Source organism: Somniosus microcephalus, chromosome 15, assembly GCF_052327205.1.
Source record: "Somniosus microcephalus isolate GS21.2 chromosome 15, FLI_Smic_1.0, whole genome shotgun sequence".
Classification (NCBI taxonomy): domain Eukaryota; kingdom Metazoa; phylum Chordata; class Chondrichthyes; order Squaliformes; family Somniosidae; genus Somniosus; species Somniosus microcephalus.
The window spans coordinates 93,931,402-93,957,897 of record NC_141001.1 but is presented as its reverse complement, the minus strand read 5'-3'; the positions used below and the strand labels follow the sequence as shown (position 1 = coordinate 93,957,897).

At 45.6% G+C, this 26,496-nt stretch overlaps 1 protein-coding gene across 1 annotated transcript in view; it reads left to right on the top strand.

Annotated features, from left to right (window-relative positions):
- The window catches only part of ano3 (anoctamin 3), a 401,336-nt gene that overhangs the window by 321,036 nt on the left and 53,804 nt on the right, over positions 1–26,496 (top strand). The window contains exons 17-21 of the mRNA XM_086008127.1: positions 7,663–7,827; positions 8,319–8,355; positions 8,716–8,827; positions 17,409–17,466; positions 18,783–18,880. Of these exons, the coding sequence (XP_085864253.1) occupies positions 7,663–7,827; positions 8,319–8,355; positions 8,716–8,827; positions 17,409–17,466; positions 18,783–18,880 (470 nt within the window). The remainder of the gene's footprint in view (positions 1–7,662; positions 7,828–8,318; positions 8,356–8,715; positions 8,828–17,408; positions 17,467–18,782; positions 18,881–26,496) is intronic.

The window sequence follows — 26,496 nt, the reverse complement described above, 5'->3', positions numbered from 1 at the left end:
GCTTTCTCAGACATCAAATCCACCTTAGCATCTAGGCCTAGGAGGGAGCTGATGGTACTCTGGATATGGAGGATAGGTCTGCTTTTCTTGAGGTCTTTGAGGATGTAGAAGTTGTTCCATATTGTTAGGCCTTTCAGTTTGGTGGTTATTTCTTGATCCCTCGATACAGATATATTTCCGTAGATGTGGGTACCTATGTAGATTGAATCTTGCCATGGTTAATCAATAATTAGGGATAGAAATTGGACCTCATTGCCCCCATTTTACAGGTGTAAAACAATGTCCTGTGCCTCGAGGATGCCTGAAAGACGTCGCACCCGATATTGGGGCAGGTTATTTTTTAGGCATTCCCAGCAGTCACCTATAATAGGCGTTAGGCTCATTACATAACACCTTTATTAGCCCCCCTCTGTAAAATTGGATTCCGATGAGCAGAGCAGTCACTGGGCTTGTTTATCATAAGCTTTTTAAAAAATAAAATTTGGTCCTGTGGAGCCAAAAGGAGCAGAAACACTCCCATTCCCCCTCTCCCGCCCCCACCCCCCAACTCCACTCCACTCGCTATCAGGATCCCCCCGTTGCCGCAGCAGGCCCCCAACCCCTGCCTTAGGGCTGCTGCCGGTGAGGAAAATGGACCAAAATTCATCCAGTTAAAATGGACAAGCTGCCTGTGGAGGCGTAACAGGGACCTGCGGCTCGCCCAGATTATTTAGAGTAGGCCCGAGGCCCAATTTTTGGGCTGGCCTTGGGTTTTTCCGGTTCGGTTGCGCGTTGCGGCCACATTGCTATCTTCATACCTGAAACCAGGCACCAGTGATGACGAAGGTTCATCGACCTGAAACGTTAACTCTGTTTCTCTCTTCACAGATGCTGCCTGACCTGCTGAGTATCTCCAGCATTTTCTGTTTTTATTTCAGATATCCAGCATCTGCAGTATTTTCTTTTTGTACCAATGATTTTCTACCCTATTGAATATTAAGAACCATGACAATAAGAACATAAGAACATAAGAAATAGGAGCAGGAGTAGGCCAATCGGCCCCTCGAGCCTGCTCCGCCATTCAATAAGATCATGGCTGATCTGATCCTAACCGCCAATCTACTATCACAGAACCATCTCCTGAATCTAACAGAATTAGACACACGAAATAGCAGCAGGATCAGGCTACACGGCCGCTGGGCCCGCTCCGCTACCCACAGGGCCATGTCCGATCCGAACCTAGACTCGTCCAAATTCCTGCCCGCTCCCCATAACCCTTAATTCCCTTTACTTCTAGGAAACTGTCTATTTCTGTTTTAAATTTATGTAATGATGTAGCTTCTACAGCTTTTTGGGGCAGCATATTCCATGGACCTACCACCCTCTGAGTGAAGTAGTTCCTCCTCATCTCAGTTTTGAAAGAGCAGCCCCTTATTCTAAGACTATGCCCCCTTGTTCTAGTTTCACCCATCATCGGGAACATCCTCCCCGCATCCACCCGATCCAACCCCTTCACAATCTTATATGTTTCAATAAGATCGCCTCTCATTCTTCTGAACTCCAATGAGTAGAGTCCCAATCTACTCAACCTCTCCTCATATGTCCATCCCCTCATCCCCGGGATTAACCGAGTGAACCTTCTTTGTACTGACTCGAGAGCAAGTATGTCTTTTCTTAAGTATGGACACCAAAACTGTATGCAGTATTCCAGGTGCGGTCTCACCAATACCTTGTACAACTGAAGCAATACCTCCCTATTTTTATATTCTATCCCCCTAGCAATGAAAGCCAACATTCCATTGGCATTCTTAATCACTTGCTGCACCTGCATACTAACCTTTTGAGTTTTGTGCACCAGGACCCCCAGATCCCTTTGTACTTCAGTACTTGCAAGTTTCTTGCCATTAAGATAATAACTTGCTCTACGATTTTTCCTGCCAAAGTGCATAACCTCACACTTTCCAGTATTGTATTCCATCTGCCAAATCTCTGCCCACTTACTTAGCCTGTCTATGTCCCCTTGCAGGTTTTTTATGTCCTCCTCACTCACTACTTTCCCTCCCATCTTAGTATCATCTGCAAACTTTAATATGTTACACTCGGTCCACTCCTCCAAATCGTTAATATAGATCGTAAAGAGTTGGGGACCCAGCACTGACCCCTGCGGAACACCACTAGTTACTGATTGCCAGTCTGAGAATGAACCATTTATCCCAACTCTCTGCCTTCTGTTAGATAGCCAATCCTCTATCCATGCCAAAATATTACCCCCAATCCCGTGATTTTTTATCTTAAGCAATAATCTTTTGTGTGGCACCTTGTCAAATGCCTTTTGGAAGTCTAAATACACTGGCCTAGAAATTCGGTAGGCTTAGCGCCGCTTTTGAGGCGCTAGAGGGCCTAGCGCCGGAGTTATGGCCAGTTTGGAAATTGAGTGGGTCCCTAAATCGGTGTTAGGCCGTTAGCGCTGCGCCGGCACCGATGACGTCATCGGTGTGCGCAGCGTCCCGGTTGCCATGGTAACCTGCCCGAACTCCGAAATTGACTTGCGGCCGCCTCGCCCGTGGCAGCCGCAAGCAACGTTCTGGCAGAGGTGCCTTACTGGACTTTGCGCCGGCGCATTAAAGGCCCCGCGGCGGCCGGCCGCTTTCCCGCCGGCCGCCTGGCCGCAGCTCCCTCCCCGGACTTCTCCCCCCCCCCCCCCCCCGGGACAGATGCAAGCCCGGCACTTGTCCGAGGTGCCGGGCTCATTTTTACAATGATTTTCGCGGGCCGCGGCCGGGTGCAGGCAGCTCCTCCTTAAGGGAAGGAGGAGGCCTGCACTTCCCGAACCTGCCGCAGCGCCGGAATAGCGCCGCAATTCAGCGCGTAGCGCCAGTTTTCAGGCGCAAACAGCTTTCAGCAGCGCCGGCAGCCGTTTGGGCGCAGAACTAGTGAATTTTTGGCACGCCCAGCGCGACTTAGCTCCGGCACTAACTTCCGGCGCTAAAGCCGTCGCTGCGCCAAAACCAAATTTCTAGGGCACTACGTCCACTGGTTCCCCTTTATCCACTCTATATGTTATTTCCTCAAAGAACTCCAGCAAATTTGTCAAACATGACTTCCCCTTCATAAAACCATGCTGACTTTGTCCTATTAAATTATGATTATCCAAATGTCCTGTTACTGTCTCCTTAATAATGGACTCCAAAATTTTACCTACCACAGATGTTAGGCTAACCGGTCTATAGTTTCCAGCCTTCTGTCTACTGCCCTTTTGAAATAAGGGTGTTACATTAGCAGTTTTCCAGTCTGCCGGGACCTTTGTTGAGTCCAGGGAGTTTTGGAAAATTATTACTAATGCATCCTCAATCCCTACCGCCACTTCCCTCAAGACCCTAGGATGTAAGCCATCAGGTCCAGGTGATTTATCCGCGTTGATTCCCATTATTTTACCAAGTACCACTTCCTTAGTGATTTTGATCGTGTTTAGCTCCTCCCCCCCTATAGCCCCCTGTTTGTCCAGTGTTGGGATATTCTTAGTGTCCTCTACTGTAAAGACTGATACAAAATATTCATTCAGTGTTTTTGCCATCTCCATATTTCCCACCATTAATTTCCCGGTCTCATCCTTTAAGGGACCAACATTTACTTTAGCCATTATATAACCTCTTACTATCTGTTTTTATATTTGTTGCTAATTTACTTTCATAATCTATCTTCCCTTTCTTAATCAATCTTTTTGTTATTTTTTGCTGTCTTTTAAAGTTTCCCCAATCCTCTATCCTCCCACTAGATTTGGCTACCTTATATGCCCTTGTTTTTAGTCAAATACTATCCTTAATTTCTTTACTTAGCCACAGATGGCTGTCTTTTCTTTTACACCCTTTTCTTCTCAGTGGAATATATATTTTTTGGAAGTTGTAAAATAACTCCTTAAATGTACACCACTGATCATGCATCGTCTTACCCTTTAATCTATTTTCCCAATCCACTCTACTCAATTCCGCTCTCATACCTTCATAGTCTCCTTTATTCAAGCTTAGCATGCTTGTTTGAGATCCAACCTTCTCACCCTCTAATTGAATATGGAATTCAACCATGTTATGGTCACTCATTCCAAGGGGATCCTTTACTAGGACATATTTAATTTTAGCTGGAGTTTAGCTGGAAATTGAGTTAATTCATTACTGTCAGTATTGTAATAGCAGCATCAAAATGCAAGAGGCATTGTCAGTTGCATCCATGATTAAAAATCACACATTCCTTTCAGATGTGGAGCACCTCACCCGTGTGTGCACAGCAGTGCTCCATATGTTTTCAGTGCTGAGTGCACTGACTCCTAGGCCTAGAAATTCACTAGCCTTAGCGCCGCTTTTGAGGCGCTAGAGGGACTAGCGCCAGAGTTATGGCCATTTGAAAAATTGAGTGGGGCCCTAAAGCGGCGTTGCACCGGTAGCGCTGCGCCGGCACCGATGACGTCATCGGTGTGCGCAGCGTCCCGGTTGCCGTGGTAACCCGCCCGAACTCCGAAATTGAGTTGCGGCCGCCTCGCCCGTGGCAGCCGCAAGCAACGTTCTGTAAAAGGTGCCTTGCTGAAGTTAGCGCCGGCACATTAAGGTCGCGCGGCGGCCGGCCGCTTCCCCGGCGGCCGCCTGCCCGCACCTCCCTCCCCGGACTCCTCCAAGACCCCCCCGCGGCACAGATGCGTGTGGGCCGCGAGCCCGGCACTTCTTCGAGGTGCCGGGCTCATTTTTATTCAGCCGTCAACGGCCAGCGGTCGGGTGCAGGCAGCTCCTCCTTAACGGAAGGAGGAGGCCTGCACTTCCCCAGCCTGCCGCACCGCATCGGGCGCCGCAGCGCCGGAACAGCGCCGCAATGGGGCAGGTAGCGCCCATTGGGAGGCGCTGAAACCCTCCAGTAGCGCCGGCAGCCGTTTGGGCGCGGCGCTACTGAATTTTTGGCGCGCGCAGGGGGACTTAGCGCCGGCACTAACTTCCGGCGCTAAAGCCCTAGCTGCGCCAAAACCCAATTTCTAGGCCCTAGTCCTTTGAAATCCATCCCATTGACATTGTAGGGCATCAGTGACAACACAATACTGCGGATACCGGAAATCTGAAATAAATCCAGACAATGCTGGAAAACACTCAGCAAGTCGGGTAGCATCTGCGGAGAGAGCAACAGCGTTAATGTTTCGGATCAATGACTTTCCATCGGAACCGGGATGGAGAAGCTTTCAGTCAAGAATGGGTGTGAACTGGTAGTAGTGGGGAAGCTGCACTGCTGGCCTGTGTGGGAGGGCTAAGCACTCACCCAAACTGGTTTGGCCTCAACTAGAGTACTGTGTCCAATTCTGGGCATCGCACTTTAGGAAGGATGTGAAGGCCTTAGAGAGGGTGCCGAAAAGATTTACAAGAATGATTTCAGGAATGAGGGACTTCAATTATGTTGATAGACTGGAGAAGCTGGAGTTGTTCTCCTTGGAGCAGAGAAGATTGAGAGGAGATTTGACAGAGGTGTTCAAAATCATGAGGGGTCTGGACAGAGTAGGTAGAGGGAAACTGTTCCCATTGGCAGAAGGGTCGAGAACCAGAGGACACAGATTTAAGGTGATTGGCAAAAGAACCAAAGGCGACATGAGGAAAAACTTTTTTACGCAGCGAGTGGTTAGGATCTGGAATGCACTGCCTGAAAGGGTGGTGGAGGCAGACTCAATCATGGCTTTCAAAAGGGAATTGGATAAGTACCTGAAGGAAAAAAAATTGCAGGGCTACTGGGAAAGGGCGGAGGAGTGGGACTAGCTGAAGTGCTCTTGCAGAGAGCCGGCACATGCTCGATGGGCTGAATGGCCTCCTACTGTGCTGTAACCATTCTATGATTCTATGGGGGAGAAATTCGGTATCGCTCCATTTGAGGCGCAATTATCGGCCAGGCGCAAAGTTTAGTGCCTGGCGCTAATTATCGCCTCCGACTGAAAACTTGGCTTCTATTGCCCCTGGAGGTGATTGGAGCACTAAATCAGGCGCTACACACCTCTCTTAAGGTGCTAACGCCGAGGAGCGAGGCGCTACCTCAGAGCGCTGGTGAAGCTCACGTGATGTCAGTCAGCAATGGAACACAGACACACTGGTGCCAGCCAGTTCTTAAAGGGGAGGGTCGATCTTGCTCTCCATCCACACCCTGCTCATTGCAGCCTTGAATCTCGGCCTGGAGAGACCTGTACATCAAATCTGCTGAAAAGAACAATGGAGAGGCCCAGGGAAAGAGCTCAGAGTGCAGCCCCCATAGTCCCTTCTAAATCGATGCAAAGAAGATCAAATCAAAATGAACCTGCAAAGTGCTGCTCAGTACCCAAAGCTCCTTCACACAGCGTTGAATCTCTCCAGAAGTCTCTCTCTCTCTCTCAGAATGCGTGGTGCAAAAATGTCGTTGAAAAAAAAGGCAGGAAGCAGTCGCCTTTAAATAGCGCTCCCCCGGTCCCTTCCCGACTGCAAAACGCTCCCCTCAACCTGTCGTTGCTAGTGGCAGGCGGTAAGGCGGAGGTGCCACTCAATATCCAGTCCAGGGCGCTACCGGGGCATTGCACGCTCGACTGATGTCACGACCTGCGGGCGCAGGAGATCGTGGTGGTAGTGTTTAGCGCCGCTGCAAAATATCTGATCAATTTTGCGAGTGGCGCAAACATCCCCACGCCTGGGCGCTAGTTGCTTTGCGCCCCATTAGCACCCTCTTAGGGTGTTAACGGGAGGCGCAAAGCAACCAAATTTTTCCCCATATGACTTGATTAGTCTGTCGATGTGATTTTTGTACTAAATCTACCTGGACCTTAACCAGTCAGAGTTGTACGGAGCTACTTCTGAAAGTAATCATCTTACTCTGTATTGATTTCATTAATAATGATTCTGCTAAAATGTGTTCAAGAGGAAAATACTTGCTGTAAATCCTTTTACTGTCACTTTTAAGCTTTCTGTCACTTATGGGCTGGCAAATTGAAAGTGAGAGCAAAACGATTCCCACATACCAGGCTCACAAATCGATGAACACTGAAGTTGCTTCACTGAGAGTGTTCTGTAAAAATCTGATGAGAGTTGACATCTACCCACTGTATTATTTCCCTGTAGTCAATCTTGGATTATGGTTCCCTAAATTTAGGGTGATCTTGCCACAATTGTTTATGATTCATCCTGAATGTCATAATGCAGCAGTGACATAGAATGCAATAGAAGGAGTCAAACCAACCCCAAAATAGGCCCAAACTAACCCCAAAATAGCGTCAAACCAACCCCAAAATAGAGTCAAACCAACCCCAAAATAGGCCCAAATTAACCCCAAAATAGGGTCAAACCAGGCCCAAACCAACCCCAAAATAGAGTCAAACCAACCCTAAAATAGGCCCAAATTAACCCCAAAATAGGGTCAAACCAGGCCCAAACCAAGCCCAAAATAGGGTCAAACCAACCCCAAAATAGAGTCAAACTAACCCCAAAATAGGCCCAAACTAACCCCATGATCTTCACCCTACGTGTTATAAAAAGAACATCACTGGCACGTGGTAGGCAATGATTTCAAGTCTGTAATCTCATCTTTGAACTCCTGTCACAGTTTTAAACATACATATCTGCTTTCTCATACCACAATTAAAAGTTCAGAAGTTTCCATGTATGACTCTGCAATGGCCTTGTTCTTTTGTTCTGATGAATGTAGATTTTGCTGGTCCTGGCTGCGGTCTTTGGTGTGGTGGTGTATCGCCTTGTGACAATGGAGATCTTCGCTTCTTTCCAGTGGGAGTTTGTGAAGAAAAACTGGCAGTTCGCCACAGCAGGAACTGGAGTCTGCATCAACTTTATCATCATCATGTCTTTGAACGTGGTAAGTACAGCCGCCCCCACAGTTGCTACTGGTCTGTCAGAGGGAAATGCTTGTGGGAATCTTTGAAGTGGTAGATTTTTCAACCTGTTTGGTGTGCAAAAAAAAACCAACTTGCGTTGTGAGAATCAGCTAAGGCTGAGGTACGGCGGTGATTTGTTGAGAATATAAAAGAGTGCACTCGCTGAAATGTGGAAGATTAAGGAAGTTTAAACTAAAGCTGGAAAGATGATTTTTAACAGGGTTCAGGATTTGAGCTGCAAGTTCAATGGTTAAGGTGAGTCAAACATTTCGATGATTAAAGTAATGCTGAGATGAGTTTATCTTTGGGGAGAATCCCACTTTACACCTTCATATTCTGTAATCCACCAAACTAATCTACATTGCAATTTTATGAAGAGAGCAATGACTTACTTTCACAAATGAAGTTGTACATTGGTTAAACATTTGTTTAGTTAAACATCTGACTTTTCTATTTTTTGTTCTGTTTTAAGGTTTACGAGAAAGTTGCATATCTGCTTACAGATTGGGGTAAGTAAATGGGATCGCGCTACTGAAACCTGTGCACATTGAATAAGTCATCTTTTAAATGATTTAACTTCTAAAAGCGCAAAGTGCCTGCATTTCCTCAAATGTAAAGATTAGCCACTATTGATGGCATCGCCTTTCAGTTATATTGGACATAAAACAAATCGTAACCTCTACAAAATATGTTACTTCTTAGCACATATGTTACTTCAGAAACATCTGAATTTATGTCAGCCAGATATTTAATAAGATCTTTTTTCCCCAATACTTATGCAAACCGCAGACAGTTATTAAAAGTATATTTTTAAGGACGTCCCTTAATTTTTATTTTATTACTCATCTCGACGTTATCTATTGTTGCAGAACACCCACGCACAGAGTCTGAATGGGAGAATAGCTTTGCTTTAAAAATGTTTCTCTTCCAGTTTGTAAATCTCAACAGTTCAATCTTCTACATTGCTTTCTTCCTAGGCAGGTGAGTGACATTAAACTATTTGGATAACATCCTCAGTTAATAGAATTAGCGTACACATGCATATCAAATGAGTCACTATCAGTCAATATGTACCTTTGCATCAAGGAGTATTTCATTTTAGATGCATAAATTTAAGGTGCGCATCCCCTGAGTTAGATTCACATGCATGTAGTGTGAAGTTCGATGTTGTGTGCTGACTAGCAGTAGTTGGTGGAGTGTCTACTCTAACCACTTTGTCATTTAATAAGTCCCTTTTTGATAAATACTACTTGACATTTTAATAAACTGATTTAAAGAGGGACAGGTACCATTAAAGATCCTCAGAACCTCACAGTGTGAAGGCGTTGAATTACAGCCTCCCATCACATCAAGCTGCTGATTGGCTACCAATTTGATTTGACGCAAATTGGATGACCTATTGATGCTCTTAGTTTCATGGAAATGGAATAATTCAAAATTAGAGTGATCCTCTTGAAACCCAACATGATAGACCAGTAGTTTTTTGACGTTTCGAAAGCCTAAATAGAACTTTTGATAGAATGCTGTATGCTAGTTTGGTTTAACCATTTCTTGTTACTGGACTCTGTATAGTCCAGAGTATTCAGCCCAGTGGTCAAGTATTGCCTGTTCCATTTCAGAGTAAATTCTGTAAAATATCAGCGAGATGTGACTGGTCATTTCTCCACAAGGTTATGCCCAGAGGGGCACTGCAGGCATTGCTGTTGTTTAAGGCAGTCCTCTGTGCTTATTCCAAGAGAAAAAAACAGCTGCTGGTGAGATACTGCAATATCTGTCCAAAATGTTTGCCCAGATGATCAGGGTGAAGTCCTGTACACTACTTTGTCTGCCTGTGCAGATCTTTTCCATACAGTTGTAAGATTAGGATCACAGGTCACACACAGATTTCCCAAAGGGTCTTAGGAGTTGTAAGGCTTTTTATTAAAGAGCTACAGTTTTAAAGCATAATCAGATATTACATATGGTTTAAGCTAAGTATAATAGACATACAACCCGTGACAGCAGAGAGCGATCTATGACTCCCGAAGTGGAATGCCACGACCGGACGGACAGTGAGGCAGTATGGTGGTCTCGGATTGGGTGGATTCCTGCAGTCTGCTGCAGCGGTCACTTCCGTTGGGTCATCCCTCGAGCTGTTGGAGGTGTTAGGCTGTCATACTCAGTCTAAGCAACGATCACATGCGTTTGACCAAGTCCATGCAGTCCCCCCAACCAGAACCTTACAACTCCTCTAAGACCCTTTAGGTAATCTGTGTGTGACCTGTGATCCAAATTTTATACAGTGCAGTTGTCTAGATCTCTGTCACTTGTAGATGCAAGTTTAATTAGTGCCAGTGTGGAAGCACCATTACCATAAGGACTCCATTATTTCAAGAAGAAGGCCCACCCTCACCTTCTGAGGGCACCTAGAGATAGGCAAACACGTGGCCTTGCCTGTATTGCTCATATTCATTAAAACAAATTTAAAAAAATAAAATGCAGGGTTAACCATCACTTGTCGAACCAGTGCTGGAGCAGGGATTGGCTTTGGGGAGAAATATTTTAGGCTGGTCTAAAATTATCTCTCAAAAAATGTGCAAGAGCTTCATTTAAATATTAAAATGAATTAACTACATGCAAGTAAGGGATAATAAAAGTTCACATCCATTTAGGATGGGATCACACTGTGCAATTTGCTACCAACGTGGAGCAGCTGTGGAGGTAAACTTGATATGTAATGGAGCCCTTGAAGGGGCAGAGGCTTCTTAATAAGATTTTTATTTTGATCTGTTCAGTGCCTTTTTTTTAGAATAGAACAGGAAGGGAATGTTTAGGTGGCAATAAAAATAGTCAACTGTAACTGAGGCATTTTGAAGACAATTTTGCAAATTTAGTGAGGGGCGAGGCAATGGAGATATTTGAACACAAGGATGAGAATGTTAAATTTGAGGTATTGCCAGACTGGGAGCCATTGTAGATCAGTGAGCACAGGGCTGATGGGAAACGGGACTTGGTGCAAGTTAGGTGCAGACTTGTTGCAGAGCTGTGCCATCTGCAGAAAAGACAACGGCCCAGAAATTAGGTTCGGGGGCTTGCCGCGCGTGCAAGCCCCCGATGTGCACTCACCCGGCGCGCCGACATCTGAAGCCTGGGCCTGCTTGTAATTCCTGTCACTGGCCCGGTTCAGATGTCGGCGCGCTGTGCTTGCCTGATCCAGCGGCGTAGTTAGTGCGATGTGCCGGCTGGGATCAGGTGAGCACTGTGCAGCCAATCAGGGGAGGGGAAACTTCATTCATGAGTTTGATAGTAAGAACTGTCAAACTCATGAAAAGTACGGGCGCCCAAAAGACTAGTTTAACTTTAAATAAAATTTTTAAAAACATCCCAATAATTAAATAAACTATAAATAACTTTAAAAAACTATTTTAAACAATTAATCAAATTTTTGAAAAAAATAATTTTTTTAAAAATCGGGTTTAAAACTACACTTACCTTACTGTAAAGTCCTTAAAAACAATAAAGCTGTGGAAAAAATGTTATAATTTTAAGTAATAAACCACTTACCTTAAAGAATGAAGTCCTTACGTCTCCTTTTTACATTCGTAAAAAGGAGAGGCCCTTACACACGCGCAAACCTGTGGAAAAAAAGGAATTTCAGCGCGCACGCGCAGACTCCTGCGCGCACGCGTTCGTCCTCTGAACCCCTTGGTTCAGAGGACAGGAAATGCCGGTTTCCCGCGCATGCGCTGTGCATGCTGAAATCCGGCACTTCCAAAGGGCCCACGTGTGAGTACCCCGTCCGTACTCACGCGTTGGGACCGGAATTACTGGCCCATTGTGTAGCCAACCTATACCATAGGGACGCTATTGCCAGTGGCAGCCCTGGTTACCACTGTTTCAGCTTTTTTGCCTTTGGAGTGGCGAACAAGGCAATCCTGCTCACATCTATCTCATGCAACAGCACCTTCCCTGTATCACCTATCAAACTGAAGGGTCACGTGCTAAACTGCTCCATCACTTGCCCACTGGCTCCATTCCCTATCTCCTAATTTATTTTGCCAACCATTTATTTTACTCTGTTCAGCCTTTGGAAATGTCCGTTACAACTTTAAACTCCATACAGCCTTTGCAAAGACTGGGAACAATTTTGACCCCCACACATGGCCACTTACCTTTAAATGGTCACATCCCTTTAAATGTGGTTTACACCCCTTTCAGCGTGGATGACTCGTAGGACTTCTTCTCCCCACCTTCTGCAAGCTCATAGCACCAGGCCCAACCCAGGCTGGGAGATCGGTGGGCAATCTCTGGGCCGACTCTGGACAACTTGGTGGGTTTGACCATTCATTATGTGGGAGTGTTCCAGTTCTACCATTTCAGTGCCATGGCTGGAAACTATGCCCTTTTGTCTCTGCCCACAGGGACCAAAGCCATACCATGAGGTAGTGATCTGGGCCTTTGGAGGCATGTACATCGCCTGTATTACACTATGGCTGGAGTGTAAATGGTGCATCCATAAGAACATAAGAAATAGGAGCAGGAGAAGGCCATACGGCCCCTCGAGCCTGCTCCGCCGTTCAATAAGATCATGGCTGATCTTCTACCTCAATTCTACCTTCCCGCCCTATCCCCATGTCCCTTAGTGCCCAAAAATCTATCGCTCTCAGTCTTGAATATACTAAATGACTGAGCCTCCACGGCCCTCTGGGGTAGAGAATTCCAAAGATTCACAACCCTCTGAGTGAAGAAATTTCTCCTCATCTCAGACCTAAATGGCCGACCCCTTATTCTGAGACTATGACTGTTGCTTCTAGACTCCCCAGCCAGGGGAAACATCCTCCCAGCATCTACCCTGTCAAGCCCTGTAAGAATTTTATATGTTTCAACGAGATCATCTCATTCTTCTAAACTCCAGAGAATATAGGCCAAGTCTATTCAATCTCTCCTCATAGGACAAAACCCTCATCCCAGGAATCAGTCTGGTGAACCTTCGTTGCACTCCCTCTATGGCAAGTATATCCTTCCTTAGGTAAGGAGACCAAAGCTGTACACAATACAGGAAACTTTCGATTTACCGGCACCTAAATAACCGGAAATCTCGGTTAACTGGCAAAATTCAGGAGTAGGTTCAGGTAAGTTTTACTTCATATTGTACTTGCCTTCCTGGATCTGTTGCTGTGCAAGGGTGTGGCTGCAGCTGTTGCTAAGCTACAGAGACACTTGGAACTTGTGGCCATTGTTCTGAACCTGTTGCTAAGCAACAGGGTTTGTTGCTTTATATGGAGCTGTCAGCTCTCCGTATCTTTTGCTATAGCTTTCGGTTATCCGGAATTTTTGATGAACCGGCACCACGTTGGCCCCGTCGGTGCCGGATAAAAAAAAGTTTCCTGTACTCCAGGTGTGGTCTCACCAGGGCCCTATATAAATGCAGTAAGACGTCTTTACTCTTATACTCCAATCCCTTTGTAATAAAGGCTAACGTACCTTTTGCTTTCCTAATTGCTTGCTGTACCTGCATGTTAACTTTCTGCGATTCGTGTACAAGGACACCCAGGTCCCTCTGAATACCAAAATTTCCCAGTCTCTCACCTTTTAAAAAAATATTCTGCTTTTCTATTCTTTCTACCAAAGTCGATAACTTCACATTTCTCCACATTATATTCCATCTGCCACGTTCTTGCCACTCACTTAACCTGCCTATATCCCTTTGCAGCCTCTTTCTGTCCTCACAGCTCACTTTCCCACCTAGCTTTGTATTATCAGCAAACTTGGATACATTACACTCGGTCCCCTCAACTAAGTCATTGATATAGCTTGTGAATAGCAGTGGCCCAAGCACTGATCCTTGCGGTACTCCACTAGTTACAGCTTGCCAACCCGAAAATGACCCGTTTATACTTAATCTCTCTTTTCTGTCTGTTAACCATTAATGTCAGTTGAATTTTTTAGGATCCTTCCAATTTCACAGCCTCTTCCGCTTCTCAAGATCTTTAGGGAGAAGAGGGCAATCCAGGCTTCGACTTTATGTAATAGATTGCACAGTTGTTTGTAAACTGCTGCAATCATTAATATTCTGGGCTCTTTGTAATAGATGTCGGTAAGGTCAGTTGGGACCTGTGAGATTGCTCTGTTAAATTATTGAATGTTGTACTGGGAAACAACATTCAGTTGAGTCATCAGGCTGTGTGCAAAGAAGCCTGAAGCAAATAGTCCTTTAGTGTGTTAGGTTCATTTAATTATTGCTGTCTGTTTTCAAAGCTGTCTTACTGAGCTCCTAATGTTCTGGACCAAAGGTTGTTAAGCCCTGTTTTGGGTAAATGTATGAGTAATTGTTGGAATCCTTTGGGAGTCACATGCTATGGATCTGTAAATTTTAATGAATACAAACCGTAGTCTGAGGAATTCAGGCTGAAGTGCAATGCCAGATTTGCTCATTTGTGAAATGCCAGGGGATGGCTATGATGTATCATTGAATTGTCCACTAGAGACTCTCTGTTTGTGACCAGGTTAGAACAATCAGTATTTGGCAAATCCTAGGTGAGGTTTGAGTCAGTCTCATGCCCCAGGTTGCATCTTAGACCAAAATCATAAACATGGGCCCAAAATTTGCGATCGGAGGCTTCGCGCGGGCGGATGCCTCTGACCTGTTAAAAAATCTACGCATTAACCTGGTGGCCCGGGAGGTATGGAGGCTTTGAATCCTGGGCCTCTCCGGGTATGCACAAGCAGAGGCCCACGTATCCCAGGGCCCTGGATACGTGGGCCGGCCCAACCAATAAAAGAAGAGAATCCCCATTCATACTTATGGTAGTTTCGTACTTACGGAACGCCCATAAATATGAATGGGGATCACTTAAAAGATACATCAACCAATGAAATAAATAAATAAAAATACATATTTAAAATGAATTAAAATGCCATTTAATTAAATATTTTAAACAAAAATTTAATTTTTTGAAAGAAACATTTATATGTTTTAACGGGGCTAAAAATAAACTTACCTTATTGGACAGGGTTTTTTAATGTATAAATGAGTGATAACATTTTATTTTTCTGTTTTTTAAAACTCTTATGCTGGTAAAAGCAGCCTAGGCCTGCTTTTACCAGGCGTAAGAATTTCACAGGCATTCAACGGGCAGAAGTTGGGCAAATAGCGCGACTCTCCGCCCGCAGAGGCCCTTCTCCCGGGGATGCGGATCATCTGTCAAGAAGATTCTCGACAGATCGCAAGTTCTGGGATTCAGCACATGCACTTCGCATACCTAAACCCGGAACTTGTGCGGCCCCTACAGGCGCGTACACACCTCGTACGCACCAGTAGGGGGGTCGCAAAATACGGCCCATGGTTAAAAGCACTACCCGTCGCAGGGGAAATCCAGTGGTCCTCCTGGCCCCACAGAAATCTTCCGGCCAACTGCTAGCCTGTTCTTGTTCCCTTGTTTCTGCTCCCCCCACCACCACTGGATCTGCTCCGTAACTCCCAAACAACCCGCACCCCCACCCACCACCCCACCAACAGGTCCTATTTGCCAGCCGGCTCCATGCAGAAGCCGACCATTTTTCCGAGCTGTAGGCGACCGCCCGATCGGCACCTGCAGCTCACCGTCAAAAAATTAAAGTTCTTCAAGTAACCCGAACTTTTTCTATTGCTAGTGGCCGTGTTACTGCAAATGAGCATTTGCAGTTGCTGATCTCATTGAGGTTCTATGCTGAATGTAAAGGACCCTTACATTTTAAAATCTGAACTGTTTTTGATGAGGGGTAATGTCCCCTTTAATATATATTTGACTACCAGTTCCTTCCAAGTGTTCCGGTATTATGTTATGTTATCTTCTTCTCCTTAGGCAGTCCCTCGGAACCGAGGATGACTTGCTTCCACACTAGAAATGAGTTCGCAGGTGACTGATGAGTCCAATGCAGGACCTACAGTCTCTGTCACAGGTGGGGCAGACGGTGGTTGAAGGGGCGGGTGGGTGGGGTGCTTGGGTTGACGTGCTCTCCTTGCGCTGCTTGCGCTTGGCTTCCGCTTGCTCCCGGTGAAGAGACTCGAGGTGTTCGACGCCTTCCTGGATGCTTCTCCTCCACTTTGAGGAGTCTTGGGCCAGGGGTTTCCAGGTATTGGTGGGGATGTTGCACTTTTTCAAGGAGGCTTTGAGGGTGTCCTTGAAGCGTTTCCTCTGCTGTTCTGGTATAACAGCAACAACAACAACTTGTATTTACATAGCGCCTTTAACATAGTAAAACATCCCAAGGCGCTTCACAGAAGTGTTACAAGACAAAAATTTGACACCAAGCCACATAAGGAGAAATTAGGGCAGATGACTAAAAGCTTGGTCAAAGAGGTAGGTTTTAAGGAGCTTCTTAAAGGAGGAGAGAGAGATAGAGCAGCGGAGAGGTTTAGGCAGGGAATTCCAGAGCTTAGAGCCTTGACAACAGAAGGCATGGCCACCAATGGTTGAGCAATTACAATCAGGGATGCTCAAGAGGGCAGAATTAGAGGAGAGCAAATATCTCGGTGGGGGGGGGGGACGGGGGGGGAGGTTTGTGGGGTGGAGGAGATTACAGAGATAGGGAGGGGAGAGGCTATGGAGGTATTTGAAAGCAAGGATGAGAATTCTGAAATCGAGGCGTAACTTAACCGGGAGCCAATATAGGTCAGCGAGCACAGGGGTGATGGGTGAACGGGACTTGGTGCGAGTTAGGACACGGGCAGCAAGTTTTGGATGATCTCAGGTTTATGTAGGATAAAAAGGAAGCAGTGGCTGTGTATTTGCGATAGAAATGTATGAGAACCAGAATGCATGCCTTCTTCCCTCATTATAACTCCTATACTCACAGATTGGTGAATGTTTGGAATAACTGCCGGGCAGGGTACTAGAAACAAAAAACATTTGGGATATTCAAACCACAGTTGCATGCTACAAAGGGGAAATTAGATCACTAGGGGAGTCTAGAACTAGGAGTCACAGTCTCGGAATAAGGGGTTGGCCATTTAGGACTAAGATGAGAAGAAACTTCTTCACTCAAAGGGTTGTGAATCTTTGGAATTCTCTACCCCAGAGAGCTGTGGATGCTCAGTCATTGAGTATATCCAAGACAGAGATCGATAGATTTTTGGATACTGAGGAAGTCAGGGGATATGGAGATAGGGCAGGAAGGTGGAGTTGAGGTAGAAGGTCAGCCATGATTTTATTGAATGGCGGAGCAGGCTTGAGGGACCGAATGGCCTACTCCTGCTCCTATTTCTTATGTTATTACTAGAGCGCCGAGCTCCGATGGGCCAAATGGCCTTTTTCTTGTCCTTGCCTTTCATGTTGTTGGTCTGGATGCATTGATGCTAGCGCCCAGTGTGTCTACATCCATTTGCTTATTCCTCTTTTGTTTCTTCAGCTCTCTGTTTTTCTCTCTCGGTGGCTTTACAATTTTACCTCTTTAACTCCAGATTTCTATTGCTGACAGTTCAAATGTATTGCAAGTGCCCTTATGTTAATCACATAAAACAGAATTATTGAGCACAGTTGATATGATGGTTCATTTATAATCTAAGTCCGACTGCTCTAAAATCCGCTTGTGTGTTGACCAGGTTTGCAGGTCGACCAGGTGCCTACGCCAAGTTGTTTCAGAGATGGAGACTGGAAGAGGTAAACATCCATCACCTACATTGGTGCTTGACGTACCACGGTTGTGCTAACATTTGTGCTAATAGGTTTTCATTAAAGTTGAAGTATTGAATTCTGTAAGATGGCAGAAAACATATTTTTGCAATTATTTTACACCATGACATTATGGAGCTGATCATTTGACATTAATTTGCTATTGCATGACGATAAGTAATTGGTGTTTATTTGAACGGTTTTGAATTAAACTTTCCATGAAACAGCTTCAAGCAAGTGACCATACAATATATTGTGCTATGTTATGCAACGTCATCCTGTACAACCAAACACATGCAATCTGGACCACTTTGAAATAACTAACGCAGGGCCTGAGTAAATTGATGCTACAGTGCACAGCAGTTAATGAGCGCCATGTTACGAGGAATATTGAAGACAAGTTTGCGCATTTGCAGATTGCATTGGCCTTTTAGCTATATTTCTCAATCATAAATATCTGTATTCATTATGAAGACAAACTTGTTAGTTTACAGGAGCAGGAAGAGTCTGATTTTCAGTCAGTGTAACTGTTTGAAACAAATGCAGTAGTCAGAGTCTAATTTGTAGATAATCTGGTATGTTTGAAGTCAGGATGAGAACTTTTCCCAACCCCAATATGCAGGTCCACACCAGTGTATTACAAATGGTCCCAATCCCTTCTATTGGAATGTGGGGTCAAGTGCAGTCTTTCAACCCTCATTTAATCTTGTATACCATCATATTTTAAAAGTTATGATATTAAGCTTAAATAATCACTCTCTCATTTTATCCATGGGTCTGTAAAACAGAAGCCTCGATAAAGTGGATAGAAAGGGCCTATTTCCCTTAGTAGAGCGGTCAATAACCAGGGGGCATAGATGTAAAGTAATTGGTAGAAGGATTAGAGGGGAGTTGAGGAGAACTTTTTTCAATAGAGGGTATTGGGGATTTGGAACTCACTGCCTGGAAGGGTGGTAGAGGCAAAAACCCTCATCGCATTTAAAAAGTACTTGGCTATGCACGTGAAGCGCTGTAACCTACAAGGCTACGGACCAAGAGCTGGAAAGTGGGATTAGGCTGGATCGCTCTTTTTCGGCCGGCACAGACACGATGGGCCGAATGGCCTCCTTCTGTGTTGTAAATTTCTCTGATTCTGTGAAGACATACAGTCACTTAGGGGAGCAGCTTAGAGAACAATTTTTACTTGTAAATGTGTAGTTGGTTGGAATGAAAGCCTGTAAACTTACCATCCTGTCTGTTGTGCACACATCTATTTTTATATATTGATCTATCTCCGATAAATCCTTGCCTTTTATTTGGTACAGTGCCATCCCAGCGGCTGTTTGATTGACCTGTGCATGCAGATGGGTATCATCATGGTGCTGAAGCAAATGTGGAACAACTTTATGGAGCTTGGCTATCCGTAAGATTTCTGTTTTATGTTCAGCTGTCGTGTAAAACCAATGACCTGGGCTGAAAAGCCAATTAAAAACGAACTCCACGCAACATTGAGCATTCACTTCCCTCTGGTTGGCCAACCAGATGCTATATTTAGAGGGCGATTTTTTTTCTTCTTGCGGACCATAAACTCTCAATTTACACGAGCTGAAATCATTCACTGAGAAAGTCATTTTTAAAGTGGTCTCATGTATGCGTTCAGGAAGAATAAAATGCATCTGCATACAAAGTTGGAGAATTGGGTGGCACTGTGGCCCTGATTTTAACTGCACCCACCTGGCACAAACCAGGCAGAGGGCAGGGGGCAGCGGGGGGGCGGGAGGCAGTAAAATAAAGAAGTTATGCTGCAGCTATACAAAGCCCTGGTTAGACCACACCTGGAGTACTGTGAGCAGTTCTGGACACAACACCTTAGGAAGGATATATTGGCCTTGGAGGGAGTGCAGCGTAGATTTACCAGAATGATACCCGGACTTCAAGGATTAAGTTACGAGGAGAGATTACACAAATTAGGGTTGTATTCCCTAGAATTTAGAAGGTCAATTTCGAAGTTTTCAAGATATAAGGGGAACAGATAGAGAGAAGCTATTTCCGCTGGTTGAGGATTTGAGGACTAGGGGACATAATCTAAAAATTAGAGCCAGACCTTTCAGGAGTGAAATTAGGAAACACTTCTACTCGCAAAGGGTGGTAGAAATTTGGAACTCTCTTCGGCAAACTACAATTGATGCTAGATAATTGTTAATTTTAAATCTGAGATTGATAGATTTTTGTTAACCAGATATGGGGCAAAGGAGGGTAAATAGAGTTAGGTCACAGATCAGCCATGATCTCATTGAATGATGGAACAGGCTCAAGGGGCTAAATGGCCTCATTCTGTTCCTACGTAACGGGTGTCAGTTACCCCCAACCGAACCCACTTCCTTCCCACCATGTCCCCATATTAACCTGCTCTGTTGAGCAGGCGAGTAGGACACCCGCAGGAAGGAAGCGGGGTCCTGCTTTGCACATGCAGATTGTGTCTGATGATGACATCAGGACCTGCTCTGCTATATCAACCAGAGGCCTGGTCCACTACCCACAACCCCAGAGCCTTCTGGTCCCCAACCACCACCCACAGCCCCCCACCCTGCCACTGACTCCGATCTGCAGCCGCCCCCCACACCCCTACCCTACCCCACTCCCACTCGTAAGCCTGGTGCTGATGCTCCCTTTGAGTGCTGGGTTCCGGCCCCACAGGTCCCCGGCTGTGGCCTCCTGCCCACTAGTTTTCTTTCCCACTAGCTGGCCAGGCTGTCCATTCAGCCTGCAGCAGGGATGGAGGTGGCCCAATGATATTGTAATGAGGCCCTGCCGAGGTCCCTCGGCCAATAACACGCACCCCCGCAACATGTCGAGGTACCAACTAGAGATCAGGCCATCTTAGACTGGGTATTATGTAATGAGAAAGGATTAATTAGCAATGTTGTTGTGCGAGGCCCCTTGGGGAGGAGCAATCATAATATGATAGAATTCTTCATTAAGATGGAGAGTGAAGTAGTTGACTCAGAGACTAGGGTCCTGAATTTAAATAAAGGAAACTACGATGGTATGAGGCGTGAGTTGGCTAGGATGGATTGGGGAATGTTACTTAAAGGGTTGACGGTGGGTAGGCAATGGCAAACATTTAAAGATCGCATGGATGAACTACAGAATTTGTTCACCCCTGTTTGGCATAAAAATGAAACAAAAAAGGTGACTCAACCGTGGCTAACAAAGGAAATTAGGGATAGCATAAGATCCAAGGAGAGGACATATAAATTGGCCAGAAAAAGCAGCAAACCTGAGGATTGGGAGCAGTTTAGGATTCAGCAAAGGAGGACAAAGGGATTAATTAAGAGGGGGAAAATAGAATATGAGAGTAAGCTTTCAGGGAACATAAAAACTGACTGTAAAAGCTTCTATAGATATGTGAAGAGAAAAAGATTGGTGAAGTCAAGCGTAGGTCCCTTGCAGTCAGAATCAGGGAAATTTATAATGGGGAACAAAGAAATGGCAGACCAATTAAATACATACTTTGGTTCTGTCTTCACAAAGGAGGATGCCATTAAACCCCGACATTTAAGAACATGAGAACATAAGAAGTAGGAGCAGGAGTAGGCCATTCGGCCCCTCGAGCCCGCTCCGCCATTTAATGAGATCATGGCTGATCATCCAAATTCAGTACCCTGTCCCTGCTTTCTCCCCATATCCCTTGATCCCTTTAGCCTCAAGAAATATATCCAACTCCTTCTTGAATATATTTAATGAATTGGCCTCAACTGCCCTGTGTGGCAGAGAATTCCACAGGTTCACCACTCTCTGGGTGAAGAAATTCCTCCTCATCTCAGTCCTAAATGGCTTACCCCTTATCTTTAGACTGTGACCCCTGGTTCTGGACTCCCCCGCCATCGGGAACAGCCTTCCTGCATCTAGTCTGTCTAGTCCTGTTAGAATTTTATAAGTTTCAATGAGATCCCCTCTCATTCTTCTAAACTCTAGCGAATATAAGCCTAATCAACCCAATCTCTCCTCATACGTCATTCCTGCCAGCCCAGGTATCAGTCTGGTGAATCTTCGCTGCACTCTCTCCATGGCAAGAACATCCTTCCTCAGATAAGGTGACCAAAACTGCACACAATACTCAAGGTGTGGTCTCACCAAGGCCCTGTACAACTGCAGCAAGGCATCCTTCCTCCTGTACTCAGATCCTCTCGCTATGAAGGCCAACATACCATTTACCTTCTTAACTGCCTGCTGCACCTGCATGCTTACCTTCAGCGACTGGTGCACAAGGACACCCAGGTCTCGTTGCACTTCCCCTTCTCCCAATCTATTGCCGTTCAAAGGTGAGCCCTTGCCCCCAGGCCCTCCAATGACTCTCTCCTTAGGATGAAACAGATGGCAGCTGCAGGTGAGGGTACAGAAGCAATCAGTCACTTTTCACATTGAGGTGAGGCCACACAAACACTTCAAAGCTTGTCACCTACAGAAAAATCTAAACACATTTAAAATGACTTTCCCAACATTTCCTTACCTTTGATACTCACCAGTGTCCCATTGCATCCTTCACACCACTTCTGCAGCTGTCATCTGTACACCAACTGGACAACAGACCCACAGCACGCCTCACTTACCCTGGCGGGGCCCCCCGACATCGGGAAGCTCGCTGCAGAAGTGTAAAGATTGGAAAAAGCCTCTTAACTGCCTGTTAACTACCTGTTAACAGGCAGTTAAGTGGCTATAATCCTCTTCCCGCCGCTGGGAGTCGGGTCCCTGCGCAAATCGGGGACCCGGCTCCTGGGAAGATTGATTGGAGGTGGGTTGGGAGTGGGTTCGGGACCCGCTCCCATTCTTTTTGACTTTCCCAGTAGTCCCGCCTTCCTTAGGGCTGGTAAAATCCAGCCCAAGGAGTCTGCAAAGAGATATAGAGAGACTAAGTGAGTGGGCGGTAAGGTGGCAGATGGCGTATAATGTAGGGAAATATGTGATTATTCACTTTGGTAGGAAGAATAGAAAAACAATTTTTTTAAATGGTGAGAAAATTTTAAATGTTGGTGTTCAGAGAGATTTGGGTGTCCTCGTGCAAGAAACACAGAAAGCTAGCATGCAGGTACAGCAACCAATAAGAAAGGCAAATGGCATGTTGGCCTTTATTACAAGGGGGTTGGAGTATAAGAGTAAGGAAGTCTTGCTACAATTATACAGAGCATTGGTGAGACCACACCTGGAGTACTGTGCATAGTTTTGGTCTCCTTATCTAAGGAAGGATATACTTGCCTTGGAGGCGGTGCAACAAAGGTTCACTAGATTGATTCCTATGATGAGAGGGCTGTCCTATGATGAGAGATTGTGTAGAATGGGATATACTCTCTGGAGTTTAGAAGAATGAGAGGTGATCTCATTGAAACATATAAGATTCTGAAGGGGATTGACAGGGTAGATGCTGAGAGGTTGTTTCCCCTGGCTGGAGAGTCTAGAACTAGGGGTCATACTCTCAGGATAAGGGGTCAGCCATTTAAGCCTGAGATGAGGAGGAATTTCTTCACTCAGAGGCTTGTGAATCTTTGGAATTCTCTGCCCCAGAGGGCTGTGAATGCTGAGTCTTTCAGTATATTCAAGGCAGAGATAGATAGATTTTTGGACTCTAGGGGAATCAAAGGATATGGAGATCGGACGGGAAAGTGGAGTTGAGGTTGATTATTAGCTTATTGAATGACGGAGCAGGCTCGAGGGGCTGAATGGCCTACTCCTGCTCCTATTTCTTATGTTCTCATGTTCTTAAATGTCGGGGGCTGATGGCATCAGTCACACCCCGAGGAGATATTTACTTTGTTTTGTGGTTGTGACGCCCAGTCCTGAAGCCGCCAAAGAATTCTGGCAGTTGTAGGGGGTGGTGTTTGGGGTCAGCTTCACCTCTGACTTATGAGCGGTTCGAATCGCTCCCACTCCCTTGGTTCTAGACCTTGGACTTATTTGGGAGTTGTGATAAAAGTGCAGCAAACAACTGATTTTGGTGCAAGAACTTTGATCTTTATTTGAGAAAGAAAATACAACACAATAATCTTAACACTCTAATAAAATGGGGAACACTTCGATACACACAAGGGAAATTACAGTAGAAAAATACCTCACCCCTCCCAATCCCACTTTACTAGCTAAGTTGGGCTCTAGAGGACCAGGGATAATGCTCACCAAACGAATCCTTGACAGTTGAGCTGGTTCGCAGTTTTGGGGTTCGCTGGATATGTTGGTTGGTATTAAATCCGTGTGTTAATGGAGACACGGAATGCAGGAGTTGGTTTAACAAGTCTTTACTGAATGGAGACAATCTGGAAACTGAAATTACAGAAGCCTGCCAGGGCCTTTTATACAGGAATGGTCACTGCCGGTACTGCAGTCTGAGACCAGTTATTCCCTTAAAGGGACATACACAACAATTCCTCCCCTTTTAGATAAACAGTACATAACATTCATTTAACAACTAAATAATAACTAATTACAATTACAATTACAGTTGCTAGATACATTAGTTGAAGTTAAGTAATTATAAGTTCAGTCTTTGAGGAGGCTTCCTGATTCTGTCTGGATAACGCCTCTTTGGAATATCAGGTTCTTTTGGCAAGGTTGAGTCGGGATCAATGTCGTTGTTTGGTTCGTCTGCTTCCAATATCACCGATTCTGCGGTAGATGCAATTGGTACTTCGGTTTCATCGCCAGGTGTATCAGATCGTGGTGTGGAGTTGAGGTTTTCCAGTGACTCTAGAATCTGGTCAGCATGGCGTCTTACAATGCTTTCTCCAACGTCCACGGTATACATTAGAGGTCCTTGCCGTGTACAGATCGTTCCTGGCTGCCATTTCTCTGTGCGGTAGTCCCGGGCCAAACTGGTTCACCTATCTTAAAACTCCTGGTCGGCCTTTCATTCATATTCTGAAACTGCCTGTTCTCCACATCTCTTCTGACATTTGGCTTAACCAAATCCAAGCGGCATCGTAGTCTTCGATTGAAGAACATCATGGCTGGAGTTTGGTTGGTAACCGCATGTGTCGCATTCCGGTAGGCAAACAAGAAGTTATCCACCTTGTGTTGTAGGGGTATATCTTCATTACACATTGCCTTGATAGCCTTCTTGAATGTTTGAACAAACCTCTCGGCCAATCCATTAGTGGCTGGATGATATGGGGCGGATGTGTAATGCTTAACACCATTGTTCTTTAAGAACCTCCGGAACTCTTCAGATACAAACTGTGGTCCATTGTCAGAGCAAATCTGTTCAGGCAGCCCATTCCTGGCGAATATTGTTCGTAAGACTATGATCGTTTTTTCTGTGGTGGTTGAGGACATTTTTATTACCTCTGGCCACTTTGTGCATCCACCGCAATTAAAAACATCGAGTCCATAAAGGGACCAGCAAAATCAATGTGCACCCTTTGCCATGGAGATGAGGGCCACTCCCATGGATGTAGAGGGGCTTGTGGTGGGGCGTTTTGGACCTTCTGGCAGCCTGTACAGCTCTTGGTCATCTCTTCGATTTCTCTATCGATTCCCGGCCACCACACAAACGCTCTGGCTAAGTTCTTCATTTTTACCCCTCCCAGATGACCCTCAATAATCTCATTGAGCACTCTATCCTTCAATTTGGGTGGAATTACTACTCTGGATCCACACATCAAGGTTCCTCTGCACACTGACAGCTGTTCTCTTCTCGGCGAGAATGCTGGCAGCAGTGGTTCGACATGTGCTGGCCATCCCTTCACCGTTAAATCATAGACCCAGGAGAGTGTCGGGTCATTTCGTGTTTCCTTTTCTATGTTTGCATTCGTCACAGGGAGACATTCGACAATAGTCGAGTGGAATAACTCCACTGGATCCACTGCCAGTTCTTCTTCCACCGTCGGCAACGGTAGGCGCGACAATCCATCAGCATTCCCATGCTGTTTAGTTCCTTTGTACTCGATGTCATATTGCTGTGCCCCTAGGAAAAGGGACCACCTCTGTAGCCGTTGTGCCATCATTATCGGTACGCCCTTCTGAGGGTTGAAAATGGAGACGAGGTTGATGATCAGTTAGTAGAGTAAATTTCTGACCGTGCAGGTAGTGATTGAACTTCTTCACCCCCCACACCAGGCTGAGGGCCTCTCTGTCAATCTGGGCGTAGATACGCTCGGCTGAAGTTAACGAGCGTGACGCATAAGCTATCGGCCTCTCCGAACCATCAAGGAATTTATGTGACAGTACCGCCCCAATGCCGTAGGGAGACGCATCACACGCCAGTCTTATCGGTAGTGATGGGTTGTAGTGAGCCAATACTTCTCTTGAAGTGATTAGGTCCTTACTCTTCTGAAAGGCCCGCGATACATTCATTGCTCCATTTCCATGCTACTCCCGTTCGTAGTAGGGCGTTCAGTGGATACAGAATTGTGGACAAATTCGGCAAAAGCTTATGGTAGTAATTCACCAAAGTGAGGAATGACCTCAGTTGTGACACATTTTCAGGCGCTGGAGCCTTAACTACCGCTTCAATTTTGTCTGGGGACTTATGTAACCCCTCTTCATCAATCACGTGGCCACAATACGATATCTGTTTCTTAAAAAACTCGCACTTGGGGCGATTGGCTCGTAGCCCATGTTCACGTAGTCTAGTGAGCACCTGCTCTAGGTTGGCAAGGTGTTCACTGTCACCTTCACCTGTCACTAGGATGTCGTCCAAGTAACACTGAGTCCTCAGAATCCTTTGCAGGACTTGTTCCATCGCTCTTTGCCATATCGCCGGAGCTGATGCTACTCCGAATACCAGTCGATTATACTGGTAAAGACCTTTGTGAGTGTTTATCGTGAGATACCACCTAGAGGATTCTTCAACCTCCATCTGCAAATATGCTTGCGCTAGGTCAATTTTTGTAAAACGCTTCCCTCCGGATAGTGAGGCGAAGATGTCTTCTATCCTTGGAAGGGGATATTGTACTGTGTGAAGGACTGGGTTCACTGTCACCTTGAAGTCCCCACAGATGCGAACCTTCCTTGGCTCCTCAGACTTATTGTTTAACGTTTTCTTCATGA